Genomic DNA, 15,955 nt, shown 5'->3' on the forward strand with positions numbered 1-15,955 from the left:
TGTGGTTATCAAGTTCAAGACTGATCAAAGTGGATTCGACTTGTTTTCTCCATACTGGGTAATTATTGGGTGTGAGTTTGATGGTTAGATGAGTAGCAGCGGTAATGTGAATGGTGTTTTTGGTGGCCATCGATGAACCCTAATTGATGGTTGAGGGTTTTATTTGAGAAGATAGGAAGAGGATCAAATCTCGTAAGAGCAGGTTAGCTCTGATACCATATAAGCAGAGATATAAGAGTGAATTGGTTATGTTATTATGCACATACAGGGAGTGGCTTAAATAGCCAAAGAATACAAGTAACAGGGGATAAACAAGGAAGGTTTACAGGGAAAATACAGCTGTAGGTGGCTAAGTAATTACAGGGAAATATTCTAATTATATAAAAGATAATATACATATCTTATTCCTTAATATTGAGGTCTTCGGTTCGGGTGGGGCTGAAGGGCGCCGATGGGTGGTTTGACGATGAGGAACAGAGGAAGAGTGGAAGACAGAGACGAACAGAGTCGGAGAAGAGAGTGAGGGATGCGTAGGTGGCAGACTAGGGTGGTGCTGTGTGGTTTTGCGACGATGAAAGGAGACGGCGGTGCTCAATCTCTCCGTTTTCTCCGATCTTGAATTAGAAAAAGAAGGGGAAAAAAGACTTATCTATCCTTATGTTGGAAGGCATACGAGGAGGCTTAACAATTAAGGGGATGACGGACGTTTGGGTAAGGGATGAAAACGTAACAAATGTTACAATTGAGGACAAATTCTGCAACAAATGAATTTTTTTTGACTAAATCAATCTGTAGGCCAGAGATGTGATTGCTTCCGTGGCAATGGTGGAACGGAGAAGTCAACCAGTCTCTCGTATTATTTGTTATTTAAGTTTTATATTATTGTTATTGTTAGGAACATTTTTATACAAGATGTATCAAGGTTTTTATAGTTACTTTTATGGTAAATTGTACTAAAAGTCGGTATGTTTTCATAAAATTTCGATTTCAACAGTACTATGAAATCTTTTGTTATAGTTTAGTCATTAAGTTTTCTAATTTTTATAATCTTGACAACTTAACCTGCCAACTCAGTTATTCACTAACATATCATGCTCGATAAGAATGTTAATGAGACCAAAAAGAGCTGGAAATAGCCTTCCCGCCCCCACCCCCGAATTCAGTTGTTCCCCCAAACCCGCCTCCACCCCCAAATGCCTCCATCGTGTTCCCCGTTTCACGGGCTTTAAATGATATTTTTTATACTAAAACAACGTTGTATTTTAGGCTATAAAAAGCTATTTTTCTTAATTTTAAAAGCGTAAAAATCAAGTCTTTTACCATTTCAAAAATTAAAAATCCATAACTACAAAAACAACAAATCCATCATTACGACTTGCACAAAGTCACAAATATAAAACACGACAAATCTAGCATTACAAATAAAAAAAATAAGTATGATATGTCCGAAAAAAACATGACTACTTCACTATATCACCAATTGTCATCTATTGACTTCAACTCTTCATTGTTTAACATTTGAAGATCCTCCCTAAGATATAATAATAATAATAATAATAATAATAATAAAATAAATGTTTATATTAGTTTAGTCGATGCAAAATTGTAAGGGATATAATGTTAATTACCTCATTTCCCTTCTCGTCTTCGTCAAAATGTACATTACGACCATCAATAACACAACCTTTTTTCAGTACTTGCTAGTTATATGAAGTTCAAAAACTTTACTATCTTCTTTCAAAATTTTATTGCGTCATCAACAAGGCCACCACCAACACCACCACGGCCACCTGAAAGAAATGTTAAATGGATAAGTCAAACGCTTAATGGGTTATAATGTTTGCTAGCTAAAACATTTCAAAAACACTTTTAGGCTTATTGTTCCACTTTTTCCTTCGGGAAAACTAGGGTTCAAATGTTCGGTGGAATTACTAAATGCAGGAAATGGTTCAAATGTTTGGATTCATAATTGCACACTTGTTCAGTCGAAGAAAATGAAAAAAAAGGAATATCATGCTAGGATTTTATATCTAATTCTTAAACTTTATCATGCAACAAGGTTGGGGAAATATTGTCTTTCGGTGGTGGTTATGCAGAGTAATGGTGAGTGGTGGGTCTAAATTGAGTAACATTTCGTAAGAGAATATATATAAGCTACCTTGTTGTTCCAGCAAAAACAATGCAGAAATCAAAAGAAAAAAGCAACTAACCTTGTGTAACTTAGATTCCCGTTTTTGCCCTTTGGACCCAAAATCAAACAATGACAACAACCAAACAATGGAAGTAAATAGAGAAAGAAACAAGACATTTATGTGGCTCAGCAAATCTGTCTACATCCACACTAGAAGAGAGAGTCTTTTGTATTAGGTTAAGAAATTCACCTCACTTTTCCCTTTACAATACATGATGTACATCTCGCACACTCTAACCCTACCTCTCTTCAATGAGAATTACATAACAAATAAGAATGGGCTTTTTAACTTTGGTCCAAAACAATTGGGCAGAAACTTAGGTTACTGGACTGGGCTGGGCTAACTCAAGCTCACTAGATAGCCCACTTGAGTTGACTACCAACAATTCTCCACCTCGAACAACATTTGATAGACCTAAAATTTTAGACGATACACCAAAGAAAAAATTGCACTCCTTGATATGTAAAACTCAATCCGGCTGCACCATTTGACCATGGTTGCCTACATACCCTCATCTGGGATCAAGCCACCGTAGTTCACTTCATTGGGTGATAACTCCACCTCACCCTGACACCGCCCCGCAAGGCCATTACCCTCAAAGGAAATCACCACTGATAAATATTAAGCAAATTCAAGCAATTTTAAACTTGCCACCTGGTACCACATTGGTTAGCATGTGTGATGGGTTTTGTTCTCATCTATATGCACCTTCATAAGAAAAATATCACCATCCTCTATGACATCCCGCACAAAATGATATCTAACATTTATATGTTTGGTACGAGCATGATAAACTTGATTCTTAGCTAAGTGAATTACACTTTGACTGTCACACCACAAGTCTACACAATCTTGCTCAAACCCCAAATCATCTAAAAAAACCCACAACCACAATGCTTCCTTTACACCCTTTGTAATAGCCATGTACTTAACCTCTGTAGTAGAAAGTGCCACTGTTGCTGGTAGCATTGATCGCCAACTAACTGGAGCACCATGTAATTTGAACACATAGCCAGTAGTAGATCGACATCTATCCGGATCACCAATAAGAACCGAATCCACAAATCCAGTAATTCAACATGTATTTCCACCAAAGCATAAACGAATATCAGTGGTTCCTTTCAAATACCTCAAGAGCCATTTCACAGCTTCCCAATGCGCCTTCCTCGAGTTTGCCATGAACCTACTAACCACATTGACCGCCTGTGAAATATGTGGACATGTACACACAACGACATACATCAAACTGCCAACTGCATTGGCATAAGGCACACACTCCATGTATGTCTTATCTTTCACTGTAGTGGGAGATTGTCTACTAGAGAGCTTAAAATGTGGATCCAATGGAGTCACCACTGACTTGGCATCTTGCATCCCGAACTTCGCAATAACCCGCTCAATGTAGGCTTTCTGGCTCAAGAACAATCAATGGTTGGACCTCTCTCTTACAACCAATAGCTTTCTTCCCTATGGGAAATGGGACCACCTCCCAAGTTTGGTTCTTCCGAAGAGACTTCATCTCTTCTTCCATGGCAGCCAACCAACTCTCATTATTGCCATTCTGAATAGCTTCCTTGAAGGAGACTGACTCATCTTCCTCCATCGAGAGTGCATACTCAACCAAATTTGCTTGCCCGTAATGCTTCAAGGGTTGATCAGACCCCAACTTTTTAACTTTCTTATATGATCGCCTCGACCTACTAGAGACACTGAATTGTCCCCGATCTCTTGTTCCTCTGGTTCGTGTATATTTTCTTTCTAAACCGTCTCATGTTCAATATCATCGTGAATACCACCATGATCTTCCTCGTGAACATGACTAGAACCTTGTTGGTTTTTAGGTTCTATATCAACTACTTGAGATTTGACCGTCTCAATGTCATCACCATTTGGGGCTGTAGCTTTTGAAGAAGCTACATTGGAGTTCTCATCAAAAGTAACATCTCATATGATTATAAACTTGGAATCTTCCAAACACCAAAGACGATAGCCTTTCACACCTGATGCATATCCCAAGAAAATTGCCTTCTTGGTTCTTGCTACAAGCTTTCCCTCACTAACATGATAATAATTTGTGCACCGAAGATTCTGAGTTTCTCATAATCTACATGTTCCCCTGACCCCATTCTGCTGTGGTGTTTTCCTGACTGTCCAATGCCTAGCAATTCCTGATCACAGAATTCCTTGAAGGCACCTTGTGTATACTCAGTACCATTATCATATCAGAGTGTCTTCAATTTCTTTCACGTTCTGTTCTCAACCATTGCTTTCCATTTCTTGAACATGTCAAATACCTCATTCTTGTGTTTCAGAAAATAAATCCAAACATAACTAGAATGATCATCCCCAAAAGTGACAAAATATCTGGAACCTTCCTTGGAAGTGACTGAAGCAGTAACCCAAACACCGGTATGCACATAGTCTAAAATTCCTCTACTTTTGTGTTTTCTTGACTTGAACTGAACGAGGTGTGATTTACCGTACACACAGTGCTCACAAAACTACATGCAAGGCTTCTTCAAATTCTTCAACAAACCTTCTTTACCAAGCAGATCAAGACCCTTTTCAGACATGTGCCTAAGCCGTCTATGCCATAACTGAGTGCTTTCACATGGGTCACCACCACTACCATTTGTTCCAACTGCTGCACCATCTGTCACTATCTTACACCCACCAGAATCCAATACACCTTCAGAGATGAGATTCTTTCACAAGTCAGGAACATGTCTCACATCAAACAAAGTTCTGACCACTCCATCATGCATTTTGATTCTAATAGAACCAAGCCCAACCATTTTGCAGGAATGGTTATTTCCCATTACCACGATTCCACCATCTATGCTTCTATAGTTAGTAAACCACTTCCTATTTTGGCACATATGGTAAGAGCAACCCGAATCAAGAATGCATTTACTAGATATTTCTTTATAAAAAGTGACAAAGTAACAATCATGGTTGCTTCCTTCTCCCGAGGCATAACTAGCTTCTTGCTTCTTTTGTGCATTTTCTTTGTTGTTGTTGTTCTTGTCTTTGTTCCATCCTACTCTCTTGTTAGGAAAATTTTCTTTGTAATGCCCAAGTTCATTACACTTGAAACATCGCCTTTCTGCAAGAGGTCTAGATTTAGACCTAGACTTTCCTCCCTTTCCTTTTCCTCTCTCATTACTTCTACCTCTTGCAAATAGTCCTTGTGCCTGGTCTTTGTTACCACTAGCAGCAACCATGTCACCGGTTGCAATCTTTCGAAGATCATCCGCTAGAATTGACGTTCTAGTCTCATCTATCGTAAGACTGCTACCCACAAGCATCAATGTTTGTACAAGATTCTCATAAGACTTTGGCAACGAAAGAAGTAGTAAAAGTGCTTGATCCTTACCTTCTACCTTCACATCAATGTCTTTTATATCTGATATACACCTACCAAATTTACTGATGTGTTCCCAGATTGAGGAACGTTCATCCATTTTGCAAGTAAACAACTTGGACTTCAAATAGATCTCGTTTGTTAGAGTTTTCGTCATGAAATTTGCCTCCAACTTTTTCCACACCGAAGCTACCAATTCCTCATTACCTACCAAGAAAGCAGTGTCTCTTTCAAGGCATAAAATGATCGATGCTCGTGCTTCAAGATCCAACTCCTCTCAATCCTCATCAGACATATCTTTGTGCTTCATTGTCTTACCCGCCAAAGCCTTATTTATGTAACTTCTGTGAGATTAGTAAAATTTTCATTTGCATCCTCCAATAAGAAAACTCATTCTTCCGATTAAACTTCTCTAATTCATACTTCCTAACTTTAACTGTTCCACTCGCAGATGTCATTTACCCGCTTGTTTCAGAATATGCCTCTCTCAAGACTTCTATCAAACACCTTGTGTGCAGAACACAATATACCACCTAAATACCCCAAATCTGAGCTCTACCACCCGAATTTGATACTAAGCTCTGATACCAATTGTTGTTCCAACAAAACAATGCAGAAATCAAAAGAAAACAACAAATAACCTTGTGTAACTTAGTTTCACGTTTTTGCCCTTTGGAACCAAAATTAAACAATAACAACAACCAAGCAACGAAAGTAAATAGGGAAAGAAACAAGAGATTAACATGGTTCAACAAATTTGCCTACATCCACACCAGAAGAGAGAGTCTTTTGTACTAGGTTAAGCAATTCAACTCACTTTTCCCTCTACAGTATGTGATGTTCATCTCACACAGTCTAACCCTACCTCTCTTCAATGAGAATTACATAACAAATAAGAATGGGATTTTGAACTTTGGGCCAAAACAGTTGGGCCAAAAACTTAAGTTACTGGACTGGGCTGGGCTGACTCAAGCTCACTAGAGTTGTCTCAAGCTCACTAGATAGACCACTTGAGCTGACTACCAACATACCCTATGGATCTAAGCTTGCATCTCAAAATAAAGAATACGTAATATTGGAACGTATATATTGTTGGTGATCTTATTGATCATTATCCTTATTCATTAGTTTTATTTTCTGATCTTTATCTTGTTTTCTGTTTCATTTATTTAAGGATTGATTAGTTAGCCTCTTCTTTTGTATTTAAGAACGATGTCATTGGTTTCAATATGAACAAGAAGAACAACGTTGAACCTCTCTATTTATCATTTTCTTTATGGTATCATAGCAGGATTTGAAAAGATCAAAATTATAAACCAAAACATCACCATGGCTGGTGATGATCCAGGAAAATCCAAAACCAACGCGGAACCAATTGATGCAAATTCTCAATATTACTTGCATCCTTCTGACTATCCGAAACAACTCCAGGTAAACAAAAATCTTACCGACAACAACTTCAATGATTGGAGCCAAGAGATGACTAATTTTTTGTTCGCCAAGAACAAAATTGGCTTTTTCGATGGTTCTCTTCTTAAACCCGACAAAAGTGATGACAAGTATATGACATGGATGCGGTGTGATGCTATGATCAAAGGATGGCTTACCACCGCCATGGACAAGGAGATACGAAGCAGTGTGAAGTACGCTAACACGGCTCTCGAGATCTGGAACGACTTACATGAAAGATTCGGGAAGGAAAGTGCACCAAGAGAATATGAACTCAAGCAATCCATCACGCAGACACGCTAATAAGGAACTTCTATTTCAACCTACTATACCAAAATGAGAAGTATATGGGATGAAATAGATTTCGTCTTACCAACACCACGGTGTGAATGCGACGGCTGCAGTTGCAATATCGGGAAGAAGATCACAGAACTCAAAGAAAAGGAAAGGTTCTATGAGTTTTTGATGGGTATTGATGCCGAGTTTTCGGTTATGAGAACCCAAATACTTGCTACAAAGCCAACACCAAACCTTGGTACAACATACCACATGGCAGCAAAAGACGAGCAACAGTGAAACATTATTGCTGGAAGGAAAATTAAAACCACTCCCGATGCAGCGGCTTTTCAGACTTCGCAACAAGTTAGCCATGAGAACCAGAACCACAAAAGGAGTTGGCAAAAGACTGACAAGACGAGCTCCAAAAGCAAATCGGGGCACTGCACCTTCTGTGGAAGAGATGGACATGTTAGAGACATATGTTTCAAGCTTGTCGGCTACCCAGACTGGTGGCCGGAAAAAGGAAAGAAGGAGACAATGAAGCCGAAGGCAACCTTGGCTGAAACTGGTATCGACAAGATACCAGGATTGACCGACCAACAATATGAGATGTTTCTCAAAGTATTTGGCAAGAACAATGACAATAGAACCAACAACACTCCTAAGGCAAACATGGCAGGTAAATTTAACAATGAAAATGACTGGATAATTGATTCAGGGGCAACCGAATGTATGACCTATAATCGGGAGTCTCTTGAAAACCTCACTACTAGAGGTAAAGAATTATCGGTCACTATCCCCAATGGTGAAACCATTCCTGTAAAAGGAAACAATGAACTCAATTTTAAAGGGAGCACCACCAAATTTCAAATGTAACCTTCTGTCTGTTAGTCAACTAACAAAAGATTTGAAATGTGCCATCACTTTCTTCCCGGATTTCTTTGTCATACAGGGCTTGAGGACGAGGGACTTGATTGGAATGGGTAAGTGCATTGGTGGACTTTACAGAATGGGGATCATGCAAGAAGATCGGAAGGCTATGGCAGTCACTACCTCAAATCAATGGCATAAAAGACTTGGTCACCTATCGAATAAAAAGTTATCTCATATTTCTTTGTGTAAGGATTTTAGTCATAATTCTAAGGATGTTTTTTGTGATTCATGTTTGAGAGCTAAATTAACTAGACTCCCTTTTCCAACGAGTACAATAAAAACAAATGATTGTTTTGATATGATTCATTGTGATATTTGGGGCGGCTATTGAACCTTTTCGCTTACACATGGAAGTTATTTCCTCACTATAGTCGATGATTATAGTCAGGCAGTTTGGATTTACATAATCAAACATAAATATGAGGCAAGTGACTACTTGATCAGTTTTTATAACCTCATCCAAACGCAATTCCAAAAGAATATAAAACGAATCAGGTGTGACAATGGAGGAGAGTTCAACTCCAATCACATGAGAAGCTTATATGCAGATCACGACATTGAGCTCGAGACAACCTGTTCACACACCCCACAACAAAATGGGGTTGTAGAGAGAAAGCATAGACACCTTTTGGAGATAGCACGCGCTTTAAGGTTTGAAGGAAAATTGCCCATAAGGTTTTGGGGGGAATGCGTCCTAACGGTTGCATACATCATCAACAGGTTACCATCCAAGGTAATCAAATACAAAACACCCTATGAGATAATGTATGGAAAAGAACCTCCTTATGAGCACATGCGTGTTCTAGGTTGTTTGGCTTATTTATGGAACACCGAAACAAAGGGAGATAAATTTGCTCCGCGAGGAAAGGAGGGGGTATTTTTGGGATACCCTTTTGGTACAAAAGGTTATAAGGTCTATGATTTAGAAAAATGAAAAATCATCGTTAGCCGAGATGTGAAGTTTATAGAAAATGTTTTTCCATTTTCCAGTCATAAAGAGAATGTTGATCAGGGAGAAAATGAGATCATTGATGAATATCAACAAATTAATGGGCTTGAGCATGATACAGAGAACAATTTACAGCATGATGATAAGGCTATACAAGATGATCCCAACACATCTCTAGAAGAAGATGTGACCGACGGTGTGAACTCTTCTGTGCAATATAATGAGCCCAATAGCCCACTTGGTGATACGACACAGGCTCGTGAAACCAATAGCGATCCACTACTTTATGATGCTAACACACGACGTCAAAGTCATAACAATTTGGGCCGTACGTCTCAACGAACCAAGGTTCAACCAGCTCATTTCAAGGATTATGAAATAAACATCCCACCTTCTGTCGATCATGCACACCCAAGCTCCGATCAAGTCTCATCCACGGTACATCCTCTAGCTCACTATATGTCTTATGACAAATTTTCTACCAAACACAAAAGTTTTCTTGTGGCCATCATGTCACATGATGAGCCCAAAACCTTCTTTCAGGCTTCACAAGATGAAAAATGGCGAGATGCCATGAAACGAGAAATCAAGGCACTTGAAGAGAATCGAACATGGTCTCTAGAATCTTTACCTGATGGGAAGAAGGCGATAGATTCTAAATGGGTGTACAAGATTAAATATAAACCAAACGGCGAGATCGAGCGTTACAAAGCTAGGCTTGTAGCGAAGGGATTTATGCAAATGGAAGGTGTGGACTACCACGACACCTTTGCACCCGTTGCAAAATTAGTATCAATGCAAACTCTCCTCACCTTGGCCGTAAAGAAAGACTGAATTATACACCAATTAGACGTCAAAAATGTGTTCTTACATGGTGATCTCAACGAGGAGGTATACATGAAGCTTCCGCAAGGTTTCTTAAAAGACAACGATACCCGTGTTTTCCGTCTCAAAAAGTCCCTATATGGTCTTAAGAAAGCATCACACAATTGGTACCATAAGTTCACACGTGCTTTGTTGGAGCTTGGTTTCACTCGGTCCAAGGCAGATTACTCATTGTTCGTGTATAATAAAAATGAAGTTTTTGTGGCAGTTATGATCTATGTTGATGATGTGATTGTGGTTGGAAATAACATGAACATGATTCAATACTAAAAGATTTAGTATTAAAGACCTTTGCACCTTGAAGTATTTTTTGGGTATAGAAGTGGCTCGCACGAAGGAGGGTTTAGTTCTTAGTCAACGAAAATATACCCTGGACATCTTGGAAGACAGTGGGTTACAAGGATGTCGTCCAAGTGGCTTCCCCATGGAACAAAACCTCAAACTTGTCAAGAATGAAGAAGAGGAGAAAGTTGACGCGGGCAAGTACAAACGCTTGGTCGGTCGATTGTTGTATCTACAAGCCACACGTCCGGACATTACATACTCTGTAAACGTGTTAAGCCAATTTGTCTCCGATCCTCGACAAAACCATATGAATGCTGTTACTCGTGTGTTAAGGGACTTAAAAACAACTCCGGGTCAAGTCATTTTGATACCCCGACAGGGAGGGATGAAATTAGTTTCTTACTGTGATGCCGATTGGCTTGGCTGTCCATTCTCGAGGCGATCTCGTATCGGCTATTTACTTCTACTTGGTGGTGCTCCCATATCATGGAAGTCTAAGAAACAATCGATTGTTTCTCGTTCCTCGACAGATGCAGAGTACAGGGCCATGACCAACACAGTTAGCGAAATATTATGGGTACGGTCATTACTAAAGGAACTTTGTGAAGCACCTACAGAAGGAACTACTCTGTTCTGTGACAACTTGGCTGCTAAACACATTGCAAACAACCCGGTCTTCCATGAAAGAACGAAGCATGTAGAAAAGGATTGTTACTTTGTTCGAGAACTCGTTGAGTCAGATGAGGTACGACCCACGTATATTAGTACCACGAATCAGATAGCTGACCTCTTTACCAAGCCATTGGGAGCTCAACATCTTCGAGGCTTACTTGTCAAGTTGGGCATGCGAGATTTACACGCTCCAACTTGAGGGGGAATATTGGAACATATATTTTGCTGGCGATCTTATTGATCATTATCCTTATTCATTAGTTTTATTTTCTTATCTTTATCTTGTTTTCTGTTTCCTTTATTTAAGGATTGATTAGTTAGCCTCTTCTTTTGTATTTAAGAACGATGTCATTGGTTTCAATATGAACAAGAAGAACAACGTTGAACCTCTCTGTTTATCATTTTCTTCACTTAAACTGCTAAATGTGATGTAAGAAACAATATAAATGGAGAAATCAAAAGAAAACAACAACTAACCTTGTGTACCTTAGATTCACGTTTTTGCCCTTTGGAACCAAAATCAAACAATGACAACAACCAAGCAATGAAAGTAAATAGAGAAAGAAACAAGAGATTTACATGGTTCAGCAAATCTACCTACATCCACACCAGAAGAGAGAGTCTTTTGTATTAGGTTAAGCAATTCACATCACTTTTCCCTCTACAATACGTGATGTTCATCTCACACACTCTAACCCTATCTCTCTTCAATGAGAATTACATAACAAATAAGAATGAGCTTTTTAACTTTGGGCCAAAACAGTTGGGCCAGAAACATAAGTTACTGGCCTGGGCTAGGCTGACTCAAGCTCACTAGAGCTGTCTCAAGTTCACTAGATAGACCACTTGAGGTGACTACCAATATACTCTAAGCTTACATCTCAAAATAAAGAATACTTAAACTGCTAAATGTGATGTAAAAAACAGTATAAATGGACGATTCTAATCATTTAAAATTTCAGACTGACCCATGATTTGCTAAGTCTCTAAAATATAATATAATCAATGCAAAAAGGAAGAAACTCTTACCTCTTAAGATAGTTCTCTGTGGACTGGCTCCTTAATTCTGTTGGTGCCGGTGTGCTATTCACGGCTTATATGTAGCAGAAGGGTCCATTTTCTGAGGACTCTATCTTGGTTGTAAAAGCACACAACTGATCAAGAAGTGATATGGATCCGAAAATACACAGACCATTCATCGAAGAAATGCTGTGTGGAAGATGACTTATTCCTGTATCCACTACATCTAAAACTTCTAAAAGCTTTAGATTTCCAAATTCCTCTGGCAATTTCTTGAATTGACTACAAAAGTGGAGAAAGAGATATCTCAAACGTTTCATCTTACAGATGCTGTTTGGAATATCTCCTACAGATGTACACTTTGTCAGGTTCAGCTCCTCTAAACATTCTAATTGCCCAATATCTTCAGGTAACTTCTCAAGAAACTCACAAGTATCAAGTAGTAGACATTTCAAATGCATTAGCATGCAAATGCTATCTGGAAGACGTCTAATAATTGTAGACGACAAACGCAGCCCCTCTAAATTTTCTAACCAACCAAGATTCTCTGGCAACTCTTCAAGATGCTGGCAATCTATAAGGTTTAGAGATTTTAGATGTTTCAACATACAAACGCTATCAGGAAGACATTTGATGTGTGTAGAGTACAAAGTAAGCTCTTCTAAACATTTCAACTGGTCAAGGTCAATGGGCACTTCTGGAATACAGCCCTTAAATGTAAGGTGCCTTAGATGTTGTAAAAAACCAGTTCTTCCTGAAACACTCTCAAGTTTTGTGCAAGGCTGGAGATCTAGAAAGACACCCTTGCGATCAATTGCAGTTTTCGAGGGTCGTTCTTTAGAATAATAAAATGTAAATTGTAGCACTGGTAGATTGCTTGTTGAGTCCCTTAGGAATCCCTTCAAGCACTCCACAGACACAATTAAGTTAGGTATACTAAGAAGCACAAGTGATTCCAATTGTTTGAATAACGAAGAAGATACAGACCATGAGCAACCAACTAAATTTACGAAGATGAGCCTTTCTAGACATCCAGCAGGAGCATGAATTTCTATCAAATCATGACATCTACTAAGATCTAAATTCTCAAGATTAGGAGTCATCACAAGGTCAAGTGTCCTCAACTTTGAATCTCTAAGACCGAGGAACCTGAGCTTCTTAAGAACCTATCATATGCAAAAAGAACACGAATTAGACGAGTATCAGATAACAAATAGCCAAAAAGCATTACAATGAATCACCAACGTACCTTTCTTTCTCCACTTTCCCAAAGTTGCACAACTCTGCTTCCAGCCAATTCAATTCCAACAAGATTATTTGCTAGAAATGTTTGGGGTAAAAAACCAGGGTAAGCACGCCAATACAGAAACTGTAACGAATTCGGAAGGTACTGTTTTGTTTGATCAAACTTCCAGCCACTAGGGAAGCAGTCATGGAGGTTCCCATAAAGAGAAAGATATCTAAGTTTGTTCAGATTTCCAAGTTTTTTTATGATAATTTCAGGACTCAATTCCTTCGGCATTAGCTGCAGTCCTATACATGTTGACGATTCAGTACCCTATAATCCAAAAGCAATCACCAAGAAACTTGTGTCATAGGTAATGAAAATTTGTTAGTTTTAGGAAATTTGATCCTTACCGCATCATCAGATAATAATTCTTCAATTTCCTTGTAAATCCAAAGTCGGCTATGTTTGTTGGTCTCATGGGGGTGCAATCGCCGAACAATACTCCGTCCCAATTCTAGTAATCTATCATGCATGCCCAACCCATTATTTGATATTGTTATGAGAGATTTTTGCTCAAGAATTCTTAAACCATATTCAGCACTAAATCCACAGCTATCAAGCATTCTAATTGCATATTCTTTAGGAAACCCCTTCAAGAAGCATGCAACATCTAAGAACATTTCCTTGTGATCATCCTCAAGGCTATTATAGCTTATTTCCAATACCTCTAGAGTTTCCCGTGATGGAATTGTTTCTAGTCTTTTTAGTGCACCTCTCCATACAAGTTCATTTTCACCACGCAGATGGGAACCCAAAACTTTAATCGTTAAGGGAAGACCAGCAGCATAACGTACTACTTCTGATGACAGCTGTTCAAACCCTTGATCTGGAATATATCTCTTAAATGCATACCTACTAAAGAGGCTCATTGCTTCCTCATCCGACAACAAACTGACATCATGAATCCAGTTCACATTCACTCCATGTGCTAGCAGCACTTTCTCATCTCTTGTTGTAATGATGATTCTACTTCCGTCCTTGAACCAATCACCAGCTAACGCCTCAAGCTGCTTTGCATCATCCACATCGTCTAGAACAAGAAGAACTTTTTTATAGGGTAGCCTCATTCTCATGATTCTTTCCCCTTCATAAACACTTCCCACACGCATGTTTTCATCTTTTAGAACACCTGAAAGGATTCGTTCTTGCAATGACCGAAAACCTTCATTTTTTGAAATTTCCCTTCCATCCTTCTTTTTTGATAGTTCCCTTACGTCCTCAACAAAGAAACTACCTTCAAAATGGGAAGATACTTTATCAAAAATAGCCCCGGCTAATGTTGTCTTCCCAATGCCTCCCATCCCTTTGATCCCTATCATGCGGACTTTATCGTTCAAACCGATTCCCAAAGACGACTCCAGCTCTTGCATCCGGCGATCCATGCCTATCAGATTTTCATCATTTCCCAAATGAATGGAACGTAACTTGAGTGAAATCTCTTCACCAATTTTCTTGATAGCTTCAGCTTCATGCCTGTTGATCAAACAAGACTTAAGTGGTTTGCTTAAGGGGGTTCATTTAGCATCACCCATAGTCCCATACCCAAAGAAGTAAAAAAAGTCAGATGTGGTGAATTGAAGGCTGAAATTTTTTTAAACTTGTAGCGAACATGAAGGAGGTTCAATCAACATTGAGTTAGAATTTTACAACATGACATCAATAACATGGATGACCCTTCTACATCTCCGAGGACCTAGATTAGAAATACAAAATTGAAAGACTTTAAATTAGATATATGATGAAGGAATTTATACCCATTAGAAATGTTTTTCAGATCCCACCCAACCAGATTGCCTGCACTTTCAAGAGCCTTTTCCCATTTCTTAATCTGTTCATTAGACTTATGTTTGTCGATTGCTCTTCCAACTGGTCCACTTCTACTGCGGATGTCGCTGGGCTCCACATCATAAAAGAGCGGGTAAGCAATCTGTTGCTTCTCATCCTGGCACTCCATAATCTTTGTAACCTCCTTCAGACACCAAGACGAAGATGCATAGTTTCTGGAGAAAACAATGATAAAGAACCGCGACTCTTCAATGGCTTTGAAGAGCTCATCGATCCGTTTTCCTTTCTCGAGTTCCTCGTTATCCCTGAAGGTATGAATACCTAGCTGCTTAAGGGAAGTGTAAAGATGATCAACAAAGGTCTTGCGTTCTTCTCCTCTAAAGCTTAAGAACACATGATACTTAAAGCTCTTTTGATTGAATGAAGTTGATCGAAGAAGACGCCATTAAAGGTTTTTTACTTGATGGATCTATAAATGGAATCGTTGTTGGGAGAGATTCTTACCAAATAATTGCAAAGAAATTAGGGATGCATGAACCACGCAACCCAATGATCGGCAAGAGCTAGTAATTTCAACAAAGTGATGACATACATTTCTTAATAATAAACAGTGAAGAAATTCCAAATGCCCCGCCAAATCACAAATAATAATAATAATAATAATAATGATAATAATAATAGTTAAATAAATAAATATATAATCAACCGGTAAACCAAACTTTTGTATTATTATCTATATTAGTGATTACTTCATTGCAAGTTGCAATTATTGGATGGGAAAGTCAACGAAACTTTTGTATTATGTGTTAGAGTAAATTACATTATCCGTCCCTGTGGATTCCAAAATGTAACAG

General features: G+C 38.7%; 2 protein-coding genes and 1 pseudogene across 2 annotated transcripts; 2 read left to right on the top strand and 1 right to left on the bottom strand.

The window, feature by feature from the left end:
• Nucleotides 1-1,344: 1,344 nt before the first annotated feature.
• LOC145104619 (TMV resistance protein N-like) lies at nt 1,345-15,546 on the bottom strand (the record flags this gene model as incomplete). Its single annotated transcript, XM_079041833.1, has 5 exons — nt 1,345-1,790; nt 12,038-13,194; nt 13,278-13,586; nt 13,667-14,789; nt 15,071-15,546. Coding segments are annotated over 4 exons (3,000 nt in total), but the record flags the coding sequence as incomplete, so codon positions are not given.
• LOC145104616 (uncharacterized) lies at nt 6,886-7,308 on the top strand. The gene has a single exon (XM_079041832.1). It carries the CDS (start codon nt 6,886-6,888, stop codon nt 7,306-7,308), a length of 423 nt encoding a protein of 140 aa, XP_078897958.1.
• On the top strand, nt 10,476-11,321 carry LOC145104618 (secreted RxLR effector protein 161 pseudogene; annotated as a pseudogene).
• Nucleotides 15,547-15,955: the final 409 nt, after the last annotated feature.

The sequence above is a fragment of the Lactuca virosa genome, chromosome 4 (assembly GCF_052849685.1).
Source record: "Lactuca virosa cultivar CGN04683 chromosome 4, Lactuca_virosa_CGN04683_v6, whole genome shotgun sequence".
Lineage (NCBI taxonomy): Eukaryota > Viridiplantae > Streptophyta > Magnoliopsida > Asterales > Asteraceae > Lactuca > Lactuca virosa.

What these genes read in the sequence shown, in the direction of transcription:
- LOC145104616 (XM_079041832.1), top strand. Translation starts at nt 6,886, where the DNA reads ATGGCTGGTGATGATCCAGGAAAATCCAAAACCAACGCGGAACCAATT.